At 41.0% G+C, this 24760-nt stretch overlaps 1 protein-coding gene across 10 annotated transcripts in view; it reads left to right on the top strand.

Annotated features, from left to right (window-relative positions):
* Positions 1 to 15087: 15087 nt before the first annotated feature.
* The window catches only part of LOC119740949 (transducin-like enhancer protein 4), a 65940-nt gene continuing 56267 nt past the window's right edge, over positions 15088 to 24760 (top strand). For 5 of the 10 annotated variants that reach the window (XM_038216458.1, XM_038216457.1, XM_038216461.1 and 2 more), the window contains exons 1-4: positions 15089 to 15555; positions 16306 to 16403; positions 18499 to 18562; positions 19869 to 19913. In XM_038216458.1, the coding sequence (XP_038072386.1) occupies positions 15532 to 15555; positions 16306 to 16403; positions 18499 to 18562; positions 19869 to 19913 (231 nt within the window). In that variant the 5' untranslated portion in view covers positions 15089 to 15531. Of the gene's footprint in view, positions 15556 to 16305; positions 16404 to 18498; positions 18563 to 19868; positions 19914 to 24760 lie in introns of all 10 variants that reach the window. The other 5 variants (XM_038216464.1, XM_038216463.1, XM_038216462.1 and 2 more) reach the window with 2 other exon arrangements.

Genomic DNA, 24760 nt, shown 5'->3' with positions numbered 1-24760 from the left:
TAAAAAGGAACATTTGTCAGTGTCATGTCTTGGGAAAATATCACGCATTAATTGTACCCAGACATCCTGAGAGCATTTTCCAAACATTGTTGTGAAAGACGAAACATGTGTGATATACTAATTTGAAGCTCCTTTTGTTGAATGTGATTTGATAAATCAGTGTGTTTTGCATTCTTCCAGTTTCTACCTTATTAAATAAATGGAGTAGAGTGCTGTATCACGAGCATGAGATTTTTCAGACGTTTGTTTGAAATCAGACTTTCTGAATCTGAAATACATTATCCGTTTGAAAGAAATGTGTCTTTCAGACCCTTTGTCTAATTTTCAGACTTTTTAAAATTGACAATATCGTTTTATGTATCGGTTTGATAGCAGTACTTTTTATTTTGTAACATATACCAATGTTTCAGCAAATACCCTAACACCCCCCCCCCCTCTCTCATTTGTTGTACTAAGTGGTTAAAGATGGGCCACAAGACCCAATAATATACATTTGTATTTGGACGTAAAGCTTTTTTCTCCCCCTTTTTCCAAATACTGACATGTTTTGTAATAAAGTGCCCCGATGAAATGTTCATTTTTTTAAACTCTATACAATAACTTTCTTATAACAACATCCCCCCCCCCCTTGTGTGCAGAAATTGCTAACCGCACTTTTTTCAAATCAAAATCCATCTCAACACAAAGCAGTGCATCAGAAAATGCTACCAACATGAAAATCTTACCTGTTTCTAAAGTCTTTAATTTGTGTGCCTAACGATCCGAAAGAAAAAAAAAACTTTCAAAAGAAAGCAAGATCTTATCCCCTTAATCCAGCATAATATGCACTACCCTCTCTGGGAAGGCCTGTTGACTTGTCTAATGCTTCCAGAATACACAAACGGGCACAGAACTGGACGCTGCCTGCCGGTTTTTTTTCCCCCTTTCTTTTCTGTTTAAACTGTCTACAAACTGGATCACTGGGTTAGGCACACAGTGGCATCTATGTGAGGACAAACAACAAACCCGATTCCTGAATCAATAGTGGGCCCTGAATAGCCCGGTGGACATAGCGGCCGAACACATCAAGTGTGTGTACATGTGTAGTGTGGGCCGACACAAAATGCTGCACTTGCCCAACAAATGAAAGAAACAAGGAAAAATTCAATGGGTTTGAACTAAATAATATGCCATTCTCTCAATGACATGCATGTGTTAAGTGCTTGCGAAGAGGGGCAATTGATAAATTTATGCAGCCACTCAGTAAGCATGAGTAAGTCTACATAATCTAAAAAAAAGAAAAATCAAAAAAAAAAATTCAATGGGTTGGAACTAAATACGCGGCATTCTGTTGTTTCCCTGCAATGACATGCACGTGTTAAGTGCTTGCAAAAAAAGGGTCCAATTGATCAATTTATGCAACCACTCAGTAAGTGGGAGCATGTCGACATGAGTTACACTCGTCATAAATCATTTTGCACTGATCCCCTTCCTTGAAATACTTTTAGAAATTAAAATGCGCACTATCCAATAATCCGTTGCCATTATTTCATGATTTACGAAGCATTTAAATAGTTCATAAATTCTTCACCCAAACATCTGCCATTAGTTTCATTTACCAGCTTAATATTTCTGGTGATTCACATTTTATGTCATTCTGTTGTTTAAAATCCCTCCCCCCCCCCCCAAGCCCCACCCCTCAACAATTTCAGTTTTAATTAAAAGGTGATATTAAAACGCCGGTGTTGTTGATCACATTAAGGTGAGCGTCATCCGATGCGTAATTCCGTTGTAAGAGAGCATTTTGCGGAACGATGAGCAGGGGCGGCGTACCGCGTCTTTGCCGTCAGACTCCCCGGAAATCAAGGCCTCGGAATTGATCAGCCTTGGCGTTGTATCATGCATGCATTTTGCACTGCAATATTGAGATGTGTGTGTGTACAATGTATGTGTGAGGGGGGGGGGGGGGAAGGAAGAACAGGGTGGAATTCAGTGTGAATATTCATAATCTAGAGAAGCATGGCGTTTGAGGTTTCATGCATAATTCATTATAGTTTAAGACAAGCTGGATTGTATTGGCTCTTCAAAAGGGCATGATGGTCGCCATATCTTTAGAAAGAAAAAAAATATTTGTGAGAATTTTTGTGAGACCATCTATTTTGTTGTGGCTCCTCCCTTTGTAAAAGATCTGATTTATTTATTTTTTCTATTGCCCATTGTGATCTTTGCCAGTGAAGCGACCCTTGAAACTTGTTGTTTTGCAAGATACCTCAAAGAAAATGGTTTTAAAGAAATGAAAAACATGTAACACAATGGCTTTGTAATTTTCCTCTACTTCAACAAATTTGGGACAGAACCATAAATTGGAACAATTGGGCCAAAGCTAAAAGGAAACAAATTTATTTGGCTTCTAAGTTCTATACACAGATGACTTGGAAGTTGTGTGCAGGACAGCATCCAAATTCAAAGGAGAGGTGTCATGTTCTCCCCCTTCCCCCCCCCCCCCCCCCCATTACTTATCCCCCCTAATTATCACCCTAGGCATCCATGCATGAGGTGTTGGTTCCCTGGAGTTGCCTTCTGTTCCATGGGTTTGAATATTCATGATGTCCCTTGGCTTGTGGGCTTGGTCTTGTCTCTAGAGGAAAGTGATGCATGCTCGTTGATTTTCAGGAGGCCTCAAAATGAATGACAGACTGACAACATATCAATTATAAAAAAAAAAAAGAGGATAGATATCTTTTTTTCTCATTCATTTGCAAAAGTTCATAAAAATAGTAAACAGTTGTTGCTTACTCGGTTTTTGTCTTTCCATTGCTTTCTCAAGACCGATTTGTCTTTTGAGGTTTGGCTCATTAAAATTTGAAATATGTGGAAATTGTTTAAAGATTGTATCACTTGTTTCCATTATTCACTGCTGTATAGTTTTGAATTTGGTTTGAACGGGTACTCTCAGTTGACGCCTTCAGTCATAAAAAGGTATGTCTTGGTAACGGGTTTAACTCCTCACAAATCCCCATCTATCAAATGTTTAATGCATTTGTCCCCTCGGTGTGGCATCCCGTCCCCCCAACCGGCCAGAATGTTACTATCATGATTAATTTCCTGTCATCAGAAAGAGAATCCATCATTATTTCCAACAGGCCTATCACCATGCCAACCGAAATATGCTCTCAGCAGGCCGAGAAAAAATGGTGTAACGTAATAAATTGCCGGGGCTGAGAGCCCGCGTGTTAGTGCACTGGTAATGGCATAGCTCGTTAGTGCGCGTGGTGCCTTACAGGCCTTGCCGTGATTAATGTTCTCGGTGGACGTACATTATGGTACTCCAAACCGTCTGTCAAGGGCTGTTTGCCCAGCGCTCGTTCTCGCGGTCCCTAAAAGGAGCTGAAGTAATGAACATGCTAGCGCTAAGTGGCAACCATGTTCATTTTTTTTAATAAATGCATAAGAGCGGAGATCTCGGGGTGTGTACACTCGTGCGGTTATTGAAAAGATGAGTTATAACAGGGCCAAATATCCCGAGATTAATAGGGAAGTGTTGATGAATTAAAAGCATCACTTTGTCAGCCCGCGTGCGGCTTGTTTGCGAGGAACAAACTCATTGCCTCAACAACAAAACTGTTAATGATTACTGAGAGCTGCTGGTAGGCTTTGTAGGACTCGGAGAGAGAACAAAATATATGCAGTACAGAGAGAGCCACACCCCTTGCTGCTAAATCACCCCACGCAAACCTCATCTGTGTATGTCGCTCCGCATCTGCATGTAGGAGCAGTGTGCGGTGCATGCATATCGGAAGCAATCGCAATCCACACTCTTTGTACGCGACCCTCTCGTCCAGTGTTGACTTAGGGTCGGATTTCCCCGCTGCCGCCCCTGTGTACGGGCACGCGATACGCCGCCATAATGACCACTCGAAATGGAACGGCGGATCAATCGCGCACTTTGCCGGAATATTCATCCCCCGCCGTGAAATATTACACACAATAATGGCGCGCTGATGTGTTTGCGCTGATGGATTGGGGTTTAGTGGTCGGTGTTTTTTTTCTTTTTCTTTTTAGTAATTAATCAAATGTAGACCCAAGCTCGACCAGTGATTGGTCATGTTATAATCTTCCCCTCTTGAATTCTCCGGTTGTCATGGAGATTTATTCCTCTCTGTTGTCATCGGATCGTCCAGTTTGCTGAAGATGTTTGCACAGTTTATGTAAAACCTCCGTCAAGTGAGATATCATTACTGAAATCATTTCTTATTTGTTCTCTTTTCCTCCAAAATGTCATTATTGGCATCACTAAAGTGTAACTGCAAGTACATGTACACCACTCTTCAAATCTGTGGCCTCATGGTTAATGCATAGCGCATGTATTGATGGCAGTAAATATGCAAATGATTTATTTTGTTTTAATAATTTAGGTCAAGTTGACTTTATTTGCATCTCTGTTTGGATGGCTTGTACTGCAGTTAAATTCAGTTATTGTTAAGTCATTCAGTCATCAATAAGAAATTCATTTCTGAACTTTGGCTATATTTCTCCTTGGCAATATGCTTCTTTGAGTAAGGTTTTGTCCTTATTAAATCATTGCACATTTTACCACATGTAACACTTGTTTCAAAGTTCACACACACTTTAACTTTGATTGGGCATGAATGGTGATGCAAATGAAATTGTTAGCGGACAACGCAGGAAGTAATGGTCCGGTGTGAGGAATAAACCTGTACCCCTACACAAGCAATTTTTTTCCATTTTTTTTTTTTTTTCAATTTTAAAGTCAGGAATAAATTTCATTTAAAAAGATCATTTTCTTTTTGTTGAGCCTTCCCACTAAGAAAGTTAAAATCAATATTTTCACAGTTTCGTGTGAGTAGGCTTGCTGGTATTTTTAGTGTTGACATTACACATACCAAGCTCGCAAATGAAATGTCAGGTGCTACGCAAACAAATCATTAAATGCTTCAACAAGTATTGCTGGTACATGTTTGCCCCATTGAGCGTAATCATTTTCCGAGCTTCAAGATTTTCAAGTACATCCATCCGTGGAGACATGTTATCTTATTGATGCCCCCAAAAGTTTGTCATTAGAAGGGCTAATTGTATGGCTGTTTATCTGTTTTAAGCCATTTTGTTTTTTGCTTTGTTTGTTGGGGTTGTTGGGGTATTTGTTTGTTTGTCTGTTTGTTTGTTTGTTTGTTTTAGGTAAGCTTGTGTCATTAATGAGTTCTTAGATTTCAGAATTATGGTAAAATTACAATAAATTAAAATAACAAATGTATAAAATCAAAATGGATTAAAAATGAATTATAACAAACATGTGTTAGTTCAATTTTACAACAAATATTTTACTGCACTGAGTTGAACAATTGAATACCTTCCGGCTAATGGAAAACAATAATTTGTGAACCAATGCAATTGATATTTAATGATTATATTATTTATTTTTCTTTTTTTTATCATTAGGTATGTATAAATGACCGTGACCACCAGTACCTACAATGGGCATGGTACTGAGACAGACATTTGAATCTTAAGTTAAAACAGCTTTAAGATTGTTTTCTTTTTATTTTAAGTTTCAGTTGTTCATTTCTTTCTTACACTTGACCCCCTATTTTTTTTCTTCCAATCAGTAAGTTAAAGCAAACCTTGAATTGTATTCTATGTTTGGTTTAATCTTTGATATCAATATGTTCATTGATTTATTCCATATTTGTAAACTCTAGTTGTTGTTTTCCTCCTTTTTATTTATTTATTTATTTATTTATTTATTTTATTTTATTTTATTTTTATTTTCTTATTTCATTTTTCTTTTTCTTTTTTATTTTTATATATTTATTTATTATTATTTTTTTTTGGGGGGGGTGTTGGATTTGTTTTGTTTTGTTTATCTCTCCATTTGAATGTAAATTGGATGGCACATAAAGAGGCTACAGGACATTAGTTAAAAAAGTCTGGCCTAGTTCAATCAGTGCATTGTCACTGCCTGTGCAGGAGACAAGGGGCGTATTTATCCAGTGTCGGATAACATCCTGAAAAACACTGCTGCGACATGGTCACACTTAGACACACCCTATGGCCTATTCTTCCATAATTTAGGGTTACAAAAGGATCCCCTCCAGGGATTTTATGTATAATTAGCAGCATCTGTTCCATTGGAGCAAATTAATCCCTCCCCCTCTTTCCTTCCTTCCCCCCCCCCCATCTCAACATACACACCACTATTTCCACCATCAACCCTTATTAGCTCATAGCTTCCGATACCAAGATCAGGTCCTTGGGCTTCAAAACAGCCCACGGTCCTTCCCCCACTCTCCACCCAGACTCCAATATTGCATCATGCATTTTGTACTTTACCAGATTCCGGGGTTTTTTTTGTCCCGTCTCCTTTTGTCTGCTCCGGGTACATGCAAATGTTCTATTGATATTTTGGCATCGGGTGTCCTTTTGAAGTTCTCCTCCTGCACACGTCTTTAAACAACTGAAGAGGGGTGAAAATACTGCCGGGATGAGCTCGCCTTACCGTGAGATATCAAGAGCACCTATCACTTTACATGTATGCTCTGGAAGGGCACCTAGACCCTCGAAAACTAACAAATATTTGTTCTGTTCTGCATGTACTTCCGCAACAAGGTGACTGATAGGGATATGATAATTGCAGGTCTTCTCTATCATTGTGTTGGGTGTGTGTGTGTGTGTGTCACTCCTTTGTCATGGTGATTTGATATTGTTTGCACCTAAACTTCTCTTGTGAGGGCTTGTGGGCAAAATGCAGGGGAGGGTTCCTTTTAAAAAAAAAATAATTTATTAATTGTCTCTGTTAAAATTGTATATAAATAAATGGAAGGACTCTAAAAGCAATTCGGGCGATTCACAATGCAGTGCGCCACCAAGAGTTTGCCATGGAGAGTCAATTGTTCAAGTTTACGGTCGACAAAACATGGCCCATTTGAATTAGTGTCTGTGGACAATTTGAGCTAATTTTTCATAGATGGGGGCATAGCATTCTGCCACCTTACAAAAAAACACCATTACATGTATTGATAAAGAGGAAAAAAAGGGTAAACAGATACTCTAATCATAAGCTTACGAAACTCCTGGCTGGAAAAACGAACAATTTCAAATGTCCCGCGCTGCAAATTTGTTGACCGTCTCCCACATTGCACTGGGAAAAATGAACACCCCGTGGCAAACTCTTGGTGGCGCGCTGCATTGTGAATCGCCCGAATTGACTGCAAGGCTTCAAAAAATATAAATGAATCAAACATGTAGTTTAGAGTGACTGTATTTTGTTTTCTCCTTTTTCCAATTCCCTCTTATAGAACCAAGATCCAACCCAAATCTTCAGATCGCTATCCCTTGGAAGCTGACACTATGAATAAGCCTATAACCACTCAGCTAGCACAGAAGATGGCCAATCTACTAGGATACTATCAAGGACAACCTTTTCAGATAGCACCAAAGAGTCGGCTATTCCTTGGGAGCTAGCACCAGTGAAGCAGCCAAAGCTCTCTGCAGGCACTGGAGAGACCCAGTCCACTCGGATAGTATCAAAAGCCAACTCTACCGTGACAGACAGCACCCAAGAGTCAGTCATACCTGGAGAACTATGGAGTGATCCAGCCAGGCTATCATGTCTATCACTGTGATCAGTCAGAGGACCCCTTTTAATGGAGGAACCATTGTGCTTGCTATTTTACAAAGCAAGTGCCCGTGACAGTTTATCTGAACAGTAGCTAGTGTACAGATTCAGTAGGGAACAAGCTCTACAAGTTCAGCCAATTCACTCAGATAGAACCAAGAGCCAACTAAACACCCAAAAGATAGCACCTCAGAGTCAGCCATGGCACCAAAAGTTCAGCATGTCCACTTGCTCAACCAATATCCTCTCAAATAGTATCAAGAGGCAATCTGTGCAGGTTGCACCAAAGGGTCAGCCATCCCTGGAAACCTAGCACAAATGGATCAGCCAATCCATTCCACCTTTGAGTGCCCCATAGACGGGACGCATTGAGTACCGAAGTGCGCCACGTATTGTGTTCCACGCGCACAGCTTAAGTGTGTGAAGACATCAGCGCGCGAACCAGAGTGAACCAGAACAGTTACAGCTGATGTCACAATTAAGTACTCCATTGGGTGCACGTATTGGAGGGTACGCGTATAGCACGCAGTACGCACGACTCGTATTATTCTGAATGTACACAAAGCCATAGCGTCTTCCCATGATCGTCAGGCGTCAATGGCAATGCATTCAAATGTCTCTCCCAGTAGTCTCCCCAAAATCTCCCTTTGTGAGGGGGACATCTGAGCACGGAAATAACTTTGTTTTGCACAACTCTGGAAACTCCACCCAGAGAGCATCAACAGCTAGTTAACTTGCTCAGATAACAACATTAATTGGGCCAGTAACTTCACATGGATTGCACGGAGATTGTAAACCAATAGAGAGCCTAAATAACCAAGTATTCCCGTTCACACTAGACGAATTCACGTGAGAGTTGAGGAATCAAACCCTTTGATGGGAAGCAGATATGTACAGTCTAGGTATTTGGGATGGATCATGAGTGCATCACAAGTCAAAGCAAAAAGTGACCGGGGATGAACAATAACAATGCTTTCGTTCAACATTAACTAGCTTGTGAGTTGACTTGGGACTGGATGACTCGTGATGGACTTGTGAGGGCGTGTTACTATCAAAAGATACCTACACTCCATCATTTACTTTAGGATAGGCTACAGTAAACTTTTATTGATCTGAACTGAACTTCTGTGCTTGGACCTCTGACAGGTTTGTCTGATGCGGTGTGGAGTTTGAAAAGTGACTGTCACTGTAAAAGTTTAAACGGTTGATAATTTTGGAAAAAAATGGGGGGGGGGGTCCCAATATGATCCACCGAGGTCAGTGCTGTTAACTGTTTAAACATTTTGTGACTTTTCGGAAAATACCAACTGAATCGGAATGATTTAGGATAAAAAGTCCTCTTCAAAACAAGTAGTGATGAACATAGAAAGATACAACAATGTGTCCACTGTTTATTATGTTATTTGGATTTTTGGCAAACAGCCAATAATAATGATGGATAGCATCAGAATTGTCTTCCGGAGTTAAAGCCCCTCACACTGTCGTAAAAGGTATTTTTACATTGAGAAAAATAAAAAAACCAATGGCCGCACATACTCGCAACACAACCTGAAACATACCCTGCAATTTTCCTCGTCATATATTACAGGTGCACTTAGGTTGTCACATAAAGCCATCAGAGCTGGCTCCACGAAGCAAAAAGGGGAAAAAATGGCTCTTGAAAATTAATGGCTTGATGTTAAGCTGTCACGCCTGGGCTGATTTCCAATTTACCAGCTGATGGAAAAAAACGGCTGATGTACCAGCATAAATTGGGTCTTCTCCGCTCGAAAGAAAAGCAACGTGTTGCCAGAGCCCGGATGCGTGCTCCGGCATGCAAATGAATGCTAAACATCCACTTAGTGCTTGTTCCAAGGCTTTCACCCCACTCATCCTTCCGCGTTTGGTTTGTGAGTAGGCGTAATAAACAAAGCAGCAGAACATGTAGTTTGATAATTTGATGCGAAGGCCAAACTTCCTGTTATGGTTCTTGGAAGGATGTTTTTTTTTATGTATGGGAAGCTCACAATGATCAGATTTATATCTCAATTCTGAATTCCAAATCAAAACCCTCTGAGCTGGGTCAGTTTTGGTGCCTTTTTTTTCCTCCATGGAACCATGGACTTTTGACAAGAGGTCCATATTACAACTGAGGTTTGGAAACATAAACTATAAACAAGGAAAAGTCGCAGTCACTATGCATATAGTTATCCAGGTTTGGCTTAAGAGGGGGAGAGGGGGGGGGGGGGTTGGCTGTCAAGCGGGCACTTTGCAGGCATGTACTATTTTTCTGTTATTTGCTTTTTAGTTCTTGTTTTTTGTTGGGGGGGGGGGGGTTTGTTAAAAAACTAACCCACCCCACCCCTCCCAATAGATCCCCTACTGATAGTTACAGTTTTAGACAACCAAATTGATGTAAACAAAAATAAAATCTGAAATCAAACTGACAAAACACATGTCATCTGCCAAATACAAGTTATGATACAAGTCCGCTTATAAAGGTCTCGGTATTTGTAAGGGGCCGGAGTCCTCATTAAGCTTGATGTAGAAGCTCCTCAAAAGTCAACCTGTTATCTGTCAGGTCCATCCATCAAGGCCAGGATCCACTCTGATGAGAGTCTCTCTATACCTTCTCAAGATGGGGTTCAAAGTCTCAAGTCCTCAACTGTCTGTCATTTACCAAGACCTAAGTCTAGTGTACTTGAAAGAAGCCTCCTCATTTCATGTGTGTCGGGTCTTTATTCGGGCAGTCCAAGTCTTTGTGTGCGTTATTGCAAATCAAATGAGGATACTAAAATTTTCACAACGGAGCTTTTATGAAGCGGAGGCCATGGGATGTAGTCGAGTACATCACAAGTCCCTGAAAAAGTCCTCCAGTCCCAATTCAACTTGCAACCTTTTCAAATGAGCTTTGACAAAGGCATCCCTTTGTTATTGTTCATCCACTGTTACTTGTGATTTATTTGTGACTGGACTTCAGATGGTCTTGATTATATCCCTGGCGGAGGCATCTGAAAAACTCAACGAAAAATGATAAGATATTGTCACTGTAAAAATGTAAGAAAATGGGCGTGTGTAGTATATGTAACTTCAGATAAACAAGATGCGAAATAAAACTATTTCCTTTTTACAATAAAGTGTAGGTGACTTGAACTGTTTATTTTGACTCTTTCTTGTTGCAACATGTTTTAACAGGAAGTAATTAAGTGACAAGAGGTGTTCAAACAAACTAAAACTACAAGCAAGAACCCTCTAGAGTGATTTAATGGGAACTGCCCTCATCCTTGCAAATTCCAACACCATGGTATGAAACTCACATCCACCAAACGCTTGTGTTGGAGTTTGGCTGGATGGGGATCGTTAGGATTAATTAATGTAGCCATGCATTTGCATTGCTATAAGGCCATGATTTTCAATAATTGAGATTCTGTTTCCAGGACATTTATAAAGCTAATGTCTATGTTTCGGGCATTTAAGAATTCTATGTCTTTTTTGAAATTCTGCAATTAATTGGTCTTTCACTGTACTTGGGTTTTACCACTCTGTCATTTCATAAAGCTGCTGAGGTCAGCTCTTTGCATTTGGGTCCCTGCCAGGCCTCGGGAATATGTTTTTCTTTTCTGAATCAAAATTGTGACATGTATCAGGCAGGTCCCCCTGGGGAAGACGAAAACAAGACCAGGGATATGTGGCATTGTGGGTGAATCTTGTTGCTGTGTTTCGATTGGCCTAGTCCCGTCTCCGGAGGGCTCTCTCCAAGCATTGTCTCGGTCTCAAGGAAAAGAAACCACGGGTGCAGATGACAGACAGGATACCCCACATGGGAAATATATTAATATGAGTGCAAGCTGCGGCGCGGCCGGTCTACGTGAGTGGACCTATAATTTCTCATCTGTATTACGTCCGCCAATCGCTAGTGCGGACTGAGGAGACGCTGTCCCCGGTGACTCGCGGAAACCGCTGAAGGCTTGTAAGGGAGGAAAATGTCAAAGTTGATGCCTCTGAAACGGCAGGGCCTCGGGGCAACATTTGCTCCCCGGCGCGAAACGGGAAATGCACTGGTTGTTTCCAAAATCCCGCCTGTCAGCCAGGGATTCTGGACGAAATTTGATTGAATTTAAATGAAATTTCCCCGCGGAATTTAGCGCTCTCGTTTTTTTTTTCTGTCCTCGTGTTTTTTGTTCGCCACCTCGAAATCTGGCCAGATTAAAGATTTTCTGCGCAGGCGTCGAGGCTGAGGTGACACACTTTGTGGTTTGTACACTTAACGGTGCTATCGCATCACCGATGGGTCTTTAGTTGGAAAAGTGAAAGTGAAGAAAGAGTCGGCGTGGATAAGCCTGTTGATGGAATTGGTTTTTGCGTATTCTAATGTACGGGGCTGCGGTCACCACCAGCGCAGACTTGACAGCCAATCAGCATAAAGCAAAGGTTTACTGTACTTATAATCAATTTGTCTATTGAGCTGGGTATTTGTGTTATTCCTGGGCTGTAAGTCCTTGCTCTATGGTGTAATAAACTCATATATATGGTAAAAGGGGGAAAAATAGTATATCCAAGAAAGATATAGTTGCAAGAAAGTGTAAACGACGTCGTTTTTAAGTTGGACATCAGTATTTCAGTACATCATCGTTCTATTGTTTCTTACACTCAGTAGTAATTAGTTGGCTCATTTTCGTTCCATGTACATATTTTTTTGTCGAAACTTTTCCCCAAGGATTGGACTTGGGTCGTGCAGCATCCTTGTGTAGAGCCCCCCCCTTCCCGCCCCATCCCTTCGCTTTGAAGTCTGATGTCTATGGTCTGACCAACCAAGGAAGTACGCCACAACACCTTTGAATATTGATTCTTGGTTTTCGTCTCGGTTGGCATGCATGCAATCTGTATTATTTGCCCGGCCCGACAGTCGCCTTCCACCGTCCCGCAATCAAAATCGCAAGGAGTATAAACCTTATGTACCCGGGCTAGTCTTTTAATTTGTTCAGCATCGATTCGGGGGGAACGAAGCAACCACCGTGATCTATCCAATCGGCTGAAGCAGTGCACGGGGCGTATATAATGACGGCCGAGCGCCAAAGTACACGCGAGATGAGACTCGGATTGGAATCATTGTATATTGTGTGCATGCTCCCGTGCATAGTTTCACATTGCTCATCAAAAACGATTCCCAACCACCAAGCAGACTTATACATTGTATTCAAGATTCTACCGTGGATAGCACCCGTGAAATGCTGTCTTACTATTTATTCATCGCCCACCCTTTTTCTTGCCACAAAACAAGTGGTTTTCTCAGGAAATGTATTGTCTGATTATTTGGCCTTCGTTATAAAATTTATATTATAATGTCAGTTAGAAAAAAATCTGAATCATGTCTGCAAAATGTTTCTTGCCTTTCAATACATTCTGTTCAATTTAAGCCTTAAAAATGGCACCTAATATTATTTGACCAACATGAATATCACCCCAAAAATATAGCGTTTTATAGCTCCATTACACAGTTCTGGAACTATCACATGTTAGCCAGGTCATCGAATCGTTTAATTCCAGTCCTGCATTTCGCGAACGCCGGTCTGACTAAGTCACTGCACGAGTTAACGAGATGTATCAAGGTTGGCCAATAGAAAGAGCGCGCTAGACATCGACAACAACCAAACCACGCCCATCACTGCTAACCGTGCATGTACAATGTACACGCACGTAGATAATACACTAGGCCTATTCAATGCGTGTGGTGGTGTGTGTGCGTGCACACACACAGTCTAGCAAAATAAACGGCTGTTGTCTGATTCCGCGGAGATCCGTGACTGGTTCGAATTTCAGGTCTGCCCGTTACGAAATCGCCCCTTTGTACCGCCAGAATTTTTCTAACCCCTTGATGATATATTTCCTCCGTCTGTTTGGCTCGTCACCAACCGCTGATTGTCAGAGCTGGTGACTCCGTAATGACATGGATGGATGGATGAGGGGGCCAGGGTTGGAAAGGCTCCATGTTCGAATGGCGAGACTTTTAAGCGAGGGAGTAATAAACTCCTGATTATGAATGCATGGACGGAAAAGACTGAGCCGCATTTTTTACTTCATATTTTTTTTTCGTCCGAGTTGTGTTTTATTAGACGAATACTGCCCGAGGCCTTTTTTTTATTTAATGCATGCCACACACTTGCAATGGGACCTGGATCTCCCAGTGCTTGGCGACTGGCTGCATTGTCCAGTGTATAATTTACCCAATTAAGTTTGACGGCTATCCGCAGCGGCCAAGCTGTGTAACAAATCAAGCGGGCAACACGGCAAGCCACCAACCCGCCCAAGCGGTTAGATCAATTTCTGCATATCCAGAACGCCTGTAATAGATGAACCGTTGATAAATAAACGAGGACCAGAATCAAAGCAACAAACAACTCGTTAATATTATAAACAGTTCTGTTACTAGAATATCTCTTTAATCGCATTGCTTGCATGTTAAAAATAGCAGATTTTGTTTAGATTGTTACTTACGTTCATTAACATGTCTGGAATTTTGAAGGTTTTAGATTTTTTTCATTACAAAAACGTGTGTGTTTATGCATAGAGCAAGGATGGTTTATGGTTAAAAAAAATGTTAATTCCAAGTCTTGGTCTCGAATTAATGGGTAATTCCACTGCTATCTGAGTTTGTTTCCTACCCCTCCATGGTCGAAAGAAGTAAATCACCAATCTACAATAACGGTTGAACTTGAATATGAAATTTAGCCAGTTTATGTCGGTCTGTAGCCCATGTTGTTGACGGAGCACACGTATACTCTCATGCATAGACAGGTTCGTGTTGGACTTGATATTCGTTGAATGATATTAATATTGTCGGTTATTTGAACAACTCTCGAACCATGCCCGGGACTATATACGATTTCAGGTGGTAACATCGTGAATATCAAGCGCGCAAACAAGATTTGATTGGTTTGCAATCTGCACAAGCTTTTTATTTTCCCCCTGCCCTGGCCCCTCGCGCGGCTGCCATGTTTTTTCATGGCTAGTCCGCCATGTACATTACTGTAGCGCAGATGTTTATTTTTAATAAATGAGGGCGAGGGAGAGGTAGCGCCCCGCCGCACGGTTTCTAGAAGGTCTTATCATTCTAGTGTGGCAGCCAGGCCCTTAGGGGAAGGTGATAATTTTCCTTTCTTTGTGCGGGGTTGGTAATCCCGCTGGGACCTGACTGTTTCCCGGCCCCAGCCTAAGAATACACAGCTGACTCAAAAATCAGCTCAAAACCCGTGTACTAACAGAGTCCGCTTGCATGCCCGCATTCCGCGGATAAGTGGTGGGCGGGACCTCCGCTAATTTGTCAACGGCTGAACCACGTTACCCATGCCGGGGCCGATCACCGACGAGGCGTGGCTAACATCCCGTGCCTTGTTTTGATTGGTGGGCCTGAGCAGAGTCAGCTACTGTGCGCGTCTTGTCGGTGACTTGCAGCTCTCTCAGTGGTCACGTCTGATTGCTTTCAGTGATACGGCCAATCAATTATTTTCCATATATGGTTATGTCATTTGGCTCTTTGTCGAGCGGCGTTGAGATCACTTTGTGTGTGTGGTATCTTAACAGCTTGTCTTTTTTTTCCTCGGACCATAATTCGGTGAAATTTTGCTCCTTTTCCTGATGTGAAAAACGTTGGAAATTGTGGCGGACATCCTGAGCAGCACCGCAGACTCACCCAGCGTGGAATCCACCATGTTATCCCGTATTTTCTAGCAGGAATTTACATTGGGATCGTACTGTTTCGTTGGATGGTAAATCGCAGTGATCGCAGTGTACATTGTGGATACGTACGTACGTTGAGCGTCGCGTCGTGTGTGAATATATCGCAGGGCACGGGACCTCATTCGGCGCGGGTCATCCAATTCACTGGGAGATTTCCCGGCGATTCTTTTACCTCAATCTTTCCGGTGGATCATAATTAAGCCATGTACCCGCAAAGCAGACATCCGGTAAGTAAACATGTTACCCCATTTCTTGAATTCAGCGTGGGCAAAAGAATGTAAAATCGTCTTGTTTTCAATGACCGTTTTCAGAGACGCTACATTTTCGATCAGCCGGATTATCCCCAGCGCCCACACAGCATCACGTGTTGTTGGTTTTGCTCTATGTATTGATCAACGTGTATCATGTTTGGAGTGCGAAGTTTGTTTTTTTGGTCATGTTAATGCGGAACCGGGACCGATATTCTCAGTCAACACTACAACTGTTCGTTCATTTAGTATATTTATGAGACCAAACGGGGTATTTTGGGCTCTTTATCGTTAGATTGCGTGAATTGTATCCACGTGTACTGAATATATTAAACAGTATTGTGTCATTACTGCGCATAGTCCTAGCCATTTATTGTGCTGTCTACGTACGTGTGCGTGTGTGGCATTGGCCATAGGCGGTAGGCTATGCATACCCCAGTACTATAGATAAAGTGCCCATGGGGTAAGGATATTAGAAAATGACTAAAACCTGGACAGTGCCTCTACTTACTTTCTAGTTTCTTCCCTGGCCCTGTCATTAAAACAGCTAGTAAAATGCCAAGTTGTGGGGTTTCTACAGAACCAATTTCTAAATGCACAGTGAAGTTAACAATAGCCAGTTGTTATGCTGCAGGCCGATAGGGCTGCATGGAATAAATGTAATTACCAAGCGATTTCCTCCTTCAACCTCTAATTGTCCACTCTGATTTATTATGATGCTCCACACAGGCGCCTCACCAGCCCGGTCAGCCTTTCAAATTTACAGTGGCAGAGTCGTGTGACCGCATCAAGGAGGAATTCAGTTTCCTCCAAGCCCAGTACCACAGGTGAGAGGTCGGCCGCATTGGAGGTCAAAAGGTCAAGAGCCTGACTTCTGTTTGGGGTGGAGTGTTTCCTTGAAGTGTAAAGTGCACCTTTTGAAATCGGAACAGGGAATGATTGTCCCATGAATGTATTGTATAATTAAATAACTTATCTTCAAGTTGGTCAGTTGTTTAGTATTTTTATTCCTCCAGGATATTTTGTAATTGATGTTAACACAATAGCACTTGTATTACATTGTACCACACTGTATTCATTGATGAATCCATAAACCCATTGAGTGCTTGGGCAGTTTGGGGCACTGTCAACTATAAAGGAGTAACATGCAGGGGGGTTTGGGGCCGGTGTCACATGAAAATCCGACTCCTATGAAAATCGGACCCCTATTTCCCTATTATTGGTTGATCCCTCGCACGTGACAGGTCACTCTCCCGAAACGATCCTAAAAATAGCTTAGTATCGTACCCACGCGTGCGCAGTACTACCAATGAGTCTACATTTCATGGAGTCGGATATTCACGCTACACCGTCCTTACAGGGATTAATGGGTTGAGAATCACACAAAAACATTGAACCATTGTTTATAACTAAGCTCGATGATAACCAACTTGTTTATCAGGCCCAACTGAAACCCAATGGACATAAGTTGTCAAACGAAGTTATCTTGGGGAATTTTATTCCCAAAGTGAGCGCCATACATTGTATTTAATCAATCTAGGTCATAGATAAAGCTCAGACTTTGGCAATGAAAGCGTCACCCTGTTTTCTGTGCATTTTTCTATTGGCGGTATTGCTGTATAGTTGAGTCTGAATTCATTATTCATTCAAAAAGGTTCACCGAACTGGAAAGTGTGTCTGCTCCCCAAATAATGCGAGAAAAAGAAAAACTTTTTCCACGGTTGACTTGCAAGCGGATGAATACATCTATTCCAAATTATGACAACTGAATGGTTGGAACTGTGATTGATGTGCTTTTTACCCATACAGTAATAGGTTAAAAAAAAAACCTTTTGTTGTGGCGCTTTCCATCGATGAAACCTTCCCACGAGATCGAGTCAAATGAAAAGCTAACCCAACCTTATCGGCCATTTCCCTTAACTAAACAATAGTTTATAAATTCTAATTTTCTGTCTTTAGTAATAAGTCAACAAAACATAAGTGTCGTAGAAACATGGTTATTTATTGTGTACAATGTTGATAGTTGGGTCATTTAATCATGATAAACCAATTGAGATTTTGAACCAGAAATTCATTTTAAAATGAAGTGGAATTTGTTTGTGGCATAACTATATTTTCAAAACTCTGATAAATAAATCTACATCAAAAAAATAATGGGTTTTTTTTTCAGGGATTTGTAATGAGTTCATATGAATTATTTTTGGATGATATTCTGAAGTCATTTTTTTAAATAGACTTGTTGAAAGAAACTACAATTATTCTATTTCTTTGTGATACTTGAGTATCCTGTACCATCCTTCGATGCACAAATATTTTCGTTTCTATTGAACAAAAATACTGAATTCCCATACTAGTCTTCTTTTTTCACGGCTGAAAATGAGACCAACAAAAAAATTTTCCCTCCTTTTTTTAGAACACCGCCAGCCACATGTGGCATATCAAATGGTCAAGGAATGTCAGATGAAATTTACAACCAGCCATTTACAAATCATTGAGGGGAGAGTGTTTCCAGCAATAATAAACATTGTGGGGCCCCAGGGGGTGGAACCCACTGCAGGCTGAGTCAGTGATTGGTAATTTGACCAATTCCCAAACTGCATGGGGGCTAAAGGGGCGGGGCTTACTGGGCTCTGGTGAACCGGCATTGGCCCCCCTTGGCAGTGACTACCAAATGTTGAATATTCATGAGAAAAGTTTTTGTTGGTGGTGGACTGTGTTTGTGCTTGTACCTGCACAATCATGGATGTGAAAATGTTTTTCTTTCAGGCCAAGGGAAAATAACTTGACTTCAGATATGCTCCATAAAGTTTCATTATTCCGGAAATAGTGTTCAGTACATGAAACTAAAAAAAACATTTGGAAATGTTATTCCAGGGTTGTTGAAATACAGTAGTGTAACAGTTTTGATAATTTTTTTTTTAGTCTGAAAATGGAATGTGAAAAGCTGGCTCAGGAAAAGACAGAAATGCAGCGGCATTATGTCATGGTAAGTATGTAGATTAGTTTGTTTCATGTTGTTTATATGTATAGGCTAGCCCTCTCCCCCCCCCCCACCCCCCCCCCCCCCCAAAAAGGAAACCCAACTTTCGATAATAAAGAAATAAAAGCATTCAAGAAATTCTACTTTTATTGTGTTTCTCTAGTTTTCGTCCAGTCATGTAAATGCTGCCAAACATATATGGCACATGGTTCTTCCTAATCATGTGTGCACACAGACTGAACCATTGGGCAAAAATTTACGCATTCCAATTAGAAGAAAAACCAGCACACAATTTCTAAATCAAACAAACCGAAAAAAAAGAAAAGAAAAGAGATAAGTCTGGGATCTAGAAAGCCCCAGGCTGCGAAAAATCAATATTTGTTAGTGAACCATTTGTCACCCAGACTCCGAGGTAAACAAACATTTCCAAGGAGCAATTTGAGCGTGCATAAAATATCCATGAGTAATTAATGAAGACCTTTATCGCTTAGCCGAGCCTGTTTATTCCGTGTCCTGCCAATTATGAAACCGCTCAATTTTAATTGCGTGCCAGAAGCGTTAACCTGAAAAACCAACTGTACATTGAGGATTTTTTTTCTTTCTTTTTTTAAAAACCTGGGGTGAAGTCATCCGTGAAATCAACTTTGCGTCAAACTACCCTCACTTTGAAAATGAAATATAAACAACAAGGTCGATGGGATCTGCTGCACTCTTAGAATGGCTTGAGAGTTGCCCAAACACTGTAACCAAATAGAAAGTGCAAGAACCCATTTCGAAAAACCTGTCTAGTTATTTGTTATAAAGCTAATATGTTGACATTTTTACAAAGAATTTTATTTTTAGATTTTGATGTCTTAAAATGAAATGCATTGTATGATATTCATCTTGTCATAAATGTTAGCATTTTAATATAAACACTTTGATGGGCACTCTATAATTATTTGAAAAAAAACTATAACACTTAATACAATGTAAAAAATCCTTGAATGTATCCATTTTGTTACAATGTATAATTTTATCAAAATGTGGTATCCCCCCCCAATTTTTTTTTTTTTTTAATACATTGTACACATTAATACAAAGTTGATAATGTCAAACATATGATTTCTCGAACTGCAGAAGGATGTAATTTTCTGCTCCAAATGGCAAAGAATGAGTTTATTCCTAGACATCAACTTGCAGATGCCATCTTTGTTTTCCTCTTTAATTAAATTGGAACTCTTATTCTACATTTCTGAATGTGAGTGATACTATGATAATTGTACAAAAAATATATAATGCATTTTTCCATTGTGTCTTTTTCATTGTACAGTATTACGAAATGTCGTATGGGCTGAACGTGGAAATGCATAAACAGGTAAGATTTGTGCATTTTTTCCTTCATATATATAATTTTCTTCAAAAAAAAAACCAGAAAAAATGATAAGCAATTTTTCCTGATTCCCTTTGATCACGTGAAATAAAGAAATTTTCAAAGATTTGGTTGAAAGGTTTTGAAATATATTTAAAGCAATTTTTGTAAACCATGGTTTTTACTCATAAAATGTGACCAAAATTCGACACAAATAAGTGGATATTAAGAAACCGTCGCATATTTCACTGAAAACTACACAAACTAATGATGGCTTGTATCGTTTGATGAATACAATGTGCCATGTTATTGTTAACAACGCAACAAAGGGCTCGTTTTTAGGAGGGGGGGGGTGTGAATATCGTGCATAATTTCTTGTATGAATGAGCAGTTTTGTGTTTTCCCTAGCTGGTCAACTGGACAGGTATACCTTAACATCCCGAATTTCCTGTATGTGTCAGTATTTTCCCACTTGAGTCTCTCTGCTCACCAAACGGCTTCCAACCGATCCGTAGGCCTCTAGTTTGTCTCAGTAAATGCTATGGTTGATTTCCGTCAGTGTTTCTCCCTCCCCCTCCTCCCCCCCCCCCAACCGCCGATTGATCAGGGGGGCCTCTGACGATTTCCCCTTATCTCCCCGCGATGTCTGTAATTACATTGGCTGTCATCCGCGCGCCAGGGTAGAGGAAGGCAGAACGCAAACCACTCCTGTCAACCACTGACCCAATTCAATCACGGCAGCGGGGGAACCGGGGAGAAAAAAAATATTATGTAGAGGTGGTGATGTGTGTTGGCTGCGATAACCGTAACAGAGAGGTGTGTGCATGCTCCGGAAACCAGCCATAATGAGCCCAAGGAGAAGACCGGGATGAAATCACGGGGGGTCAAAGGTCGCGTACGGGCCCCTGCGTATTCTTCAGTGTTTGAGGATCATAGCACAGCCTGAACAAAGCAGAGATGTTTGGATTGGTGGGATGTAATGAAAGACGGCTTGGAATCCCCGCCAGTGTTTGGAAATGCATGCGTGTCAGAGTTGAATTCCATCGATTAACTGTGCAGGATTGCCATCTCGTGGAAAAGTAGAATGCACCGTGATGGCAAATCCAATACTTCTAAAACCAATATTGACAGGCTTTGGATTTGAATGGCGCGCAAATAGCCTCTCACAAGTATAAAGGTGTTGACACAGTATGCTGCCCATTCCCCCTTACTCCGCTTCTGCGAACAGAAGACAATTTACTCCAAATGTCAAATATTGTATCTTTTTTGGCTGATGAACTTTATAATATTAATATATCTAGCAGCGGTGGTTTCTTTTTTTTGCATTGTATTTCCTGACTGTAAACTTACCCACGTTCCATATTGTGGCGAAAAAGAAAATCAAAAAAGTAAATCAAGTTGGCCTTTACAGCAAGACTTAATTAAGAAATCATCGTCAGTATTTTATTTGGTTGATTAGTGAACCAGTTGGGCAGGCAAGAATTTTTTTTTCTTGTTTGGTCGCTTTTTGTTTTTTTGCCTGCGCATGAAGCCGAGGGTAAATCTAATTTGGCCATTTTGACAAATCTTGTGCAAATTAAGTTTTGGAGGGCAGCTGCCTAATCAGGTTTTGCTGATGTAGATGTTCGAGGCTGAGCTGGAAAATGTAATTACACACTTATTGGCCTACAGTCCTGGGTAGACCTCTAGTTAAAGGGGCTGTCTTGTAGCGCTGTGCCGAATATACATGTACCAAATTGACTGATTTGAATATTCAATCATCAAGTGAATATCCGAAAACATGTATGTTGTCGATTCGAATATTTGGAAAATGTAAAAGGTCTGTAGGAGATGATGAAATACGTCCACGATTTTCTTTCAATCGTATTAGTTGTGTGGTTTTATTGTGTGTCAAATGCCACACTCTTTCCAAAATCCAATTTCGCACATGATTTGAGAGCTTCCATGAAGAATATTAGCTCAAATTTTTACTTTAAAGTGTCAGCCATTCCACTACCTCCTCTGTATCACTTTAACAAGATCTTTGTAAATTTTCGACAACCGCATTAGCACGCAAATCTTGATCAGCAGCCAGTAGGCTGGCTGGTGGTAGTTAAACTTGATTTTAACGTGTTTTGAATATTCGAATACTCGATCAAGTCCACATTAGAATAATCGAATACTAAATTATTTGAAAATGCACAGTCCTACTGTACTGTCTTGTCATATAATTTTTGAATGGCAGAATTCCACACCCTTTGCCCTAAACTGTGGCCTCTTGTGCATTGTTCACACCACACATTCATCCTCTTCAAATAATTTATCCTACTTGGTATTTGTGTTTGCCATTTGCCCACTGCAGTGAACAGTCGTATAATAGCCACAGAAAATGATGTTGTTTAAGAAACACTTGCGCAGACTTGTTTCATCAGCTCTTTTCAATAGTAGATGAAATTCCTCCTCCTATTTGTCTTAAAGTTTATCAGCAATAAGGTACGTAATGTTTTTAAGGATGTCCATGTGTAAAGTTTGCCTCATAATTGCGCACTCATGACACCAGTGGGCCACTCTGCCACACACACTTACGCCTCTCCAACTTCCCATTTGTAACCGGACCCATCCTCTTTTTTTTCTGCATGCGCCACCTTGTGAAATGGCGGCGAAATTTCTCGCACCCTCTGCAGCGCCTCTGTGGGCGACGGGCCTGTGTCAACACAGACACAACCCATCGTCGTCAGTCGTAGGAGTCAAAGTGAAAGGCGCACTCGGTGATGCGGCTGGGACTACGTGTTCCGTGACCATCTTTGGTCCCATCCAGCATACACCGTATACACATGTATATTGTGTATCGGCGGCGCTGTGTTTTCATAGTGTAGCCACGGCCCTTGAGATGGCTTGCCATAAGAGTGCTCCACGGATGCCGAGTATGTACACCCTGCGTACAAAGATAGCTTGATTGACATTCAAGCACCATTAAGACGTGCAGTGCAAACCTAGAACCCACGTCAGTCCTACTACACCAACACGCACATCCATGCCAATTACACTCCAGCCGTCTTCCTGAATATTACATGAGCTCTCTTTTTTTTTCCCCCTTTCCTTTTTATTTTCTTCAGCTCTTAAGTATAATTGCATATGCATCCACGGCCCAGATTTTTCAGAGAGAGAGAGAGAGAGTAAACGAGAAGCACAAGTGCATGCCGTTGTGGAGCATGATGATATGAAGTGTCTCTCTTTCTGTCTTTCCCCTTCGCACGCTCGTATTAATAGCACACGACGACTAACAGATTTGCGGTCATGGAAACGTCGTTTATTATTCATGAGGACCAGCTGCCCCGGTTTCTTTTTAGACCGCTTCGAATGAAGTCTGGTGAAGGGGGATCTTGATTACCGGCCCTGTCGATTGTAATGATGCGCATCCGCGAGCATGCAGTCGACGGGGGTAATTTATTTTCCAGCGCGATTATGGCATTTAATCGAACGTGACCAATCGTCGGGTCGGTTCTTAGGTGTCACCAGGAATAAGAGACGGGATGGATTAGTTCGTCCTCGTCCCTGGTGGCTGGCACTGGCAGACCCCCCCCCCCCCCCACTTTGATCTGCTCGTGTTGGATATGCCAGCAATATTAGCCGTTTCGGTCGGCTGAGCTGAGTCTGCAATACTGTCTGCATCCGTGTACAGCACAGATCTATATTCTCAATTAGTTGGCTGCATTTGTAATCAAATCTGTCAGATGTAATTTAACTAGATCTACCAGGAACTCCAATTTGTCGGCCAAAGTTTACCCATTAATTTTTTTTTTTATCGGTACAGTCATACATACATGATTGGAATATGTGTCGCGTACATGTTCATATATATGTACAGTATGTTGCCAAATTAATTTGCAAGTCATTATGAGATTATCATAATTGTGATATTGTACAAGCATTTCTCAATCTAGGACTTAAAAACAAAGAAACGCCAAATTGTATTAATCTTAAAACAAGCTTTTGATAACGAAAATTGTATATATGCTATTTTGGGGGAACATGTATGTGTTTACAAAGGAAGCACACAAAAAAGGCAGGGCAAATTTTGGATAAACTGAAGTGTTATTTATTGGCTTTTTATGTGCGAGAAACAGAAACAAAAACATGTTCGAGAGACCACACATGCAAAATTGACTTCCAAAGTCCACCTGCTTATGTACAATGTACATTGACAACAACACTCAAAAAAAGAACAAAATGTTCTAAGCAAACAAACAACCCCCTCCTCATGTTGTCAGGATGACGATGATTCAGATACAATAGCTCACAAAAGATGACTTGTTTTGTGGTTAACTGTTCTAAAATGAGCGCTTTTGAAAGGTCATGCCTGTTGTCATTGTATGAAGTGATTGTGTGCTGAGTTGTTGGAAAACAAGCAGGCTTGTAGAATCATCACGGTTAGATTTAAATATCGCAGGCCGCTAATACACCCTCTTGTCAACGGACGCTTCTGTGTTATTCATCATCAGCTGCGCCAGCAGAAGAAAAAAAATTCACTGTTTAAAATTTAACAAATGGCAGCGCAAATATTTTGCCAGGGCATAATGGAGGCCAACGCCAGAATTGCTGGGCAATCAAAATTGTGTGGAGAAGAGCACGCTGTTTGCACAAGCAAATGGTGTTTGCAGAGTGGTGTTGGAAGAATCAGCCAAGGACTGAGTAAACATGGGCCGGGTATATAAAGAGAGCTGGTTTGGGGAAAGGGGGGGGGTTTGGGGTGGCTTGCCACAAAAAAAAATTGGAGATGTGTGGTGAGCTCAGGAGAGACTTTTGAGGATTGTAACCACACCACAAGTGAGGTTGTGCATAACATAGATGAATCCAGTACAGGGGCTGACGTC

The sequence above is a fragment of the Patiria miniata genome, unplaced genomic scaffold, assembly GCF_015706575.1.
Source record: "Patiria miniata isolate m_02_andy unplaced genomic scaffold, ASM1570657v1 HiC_scaffold_5, whole genome shotgun sequence".
NCBI classification, from domain to species: Eukaryota; Metazoa; Echinodermata; class Asteroidea; order Valvatida; family Asterinidae; genus Patiria; species Patiria miniata.
Note: the sequence above shows the minus strand (reverse complement) of the source record. Positions and strands in the feature narration are given on the sequence as shown.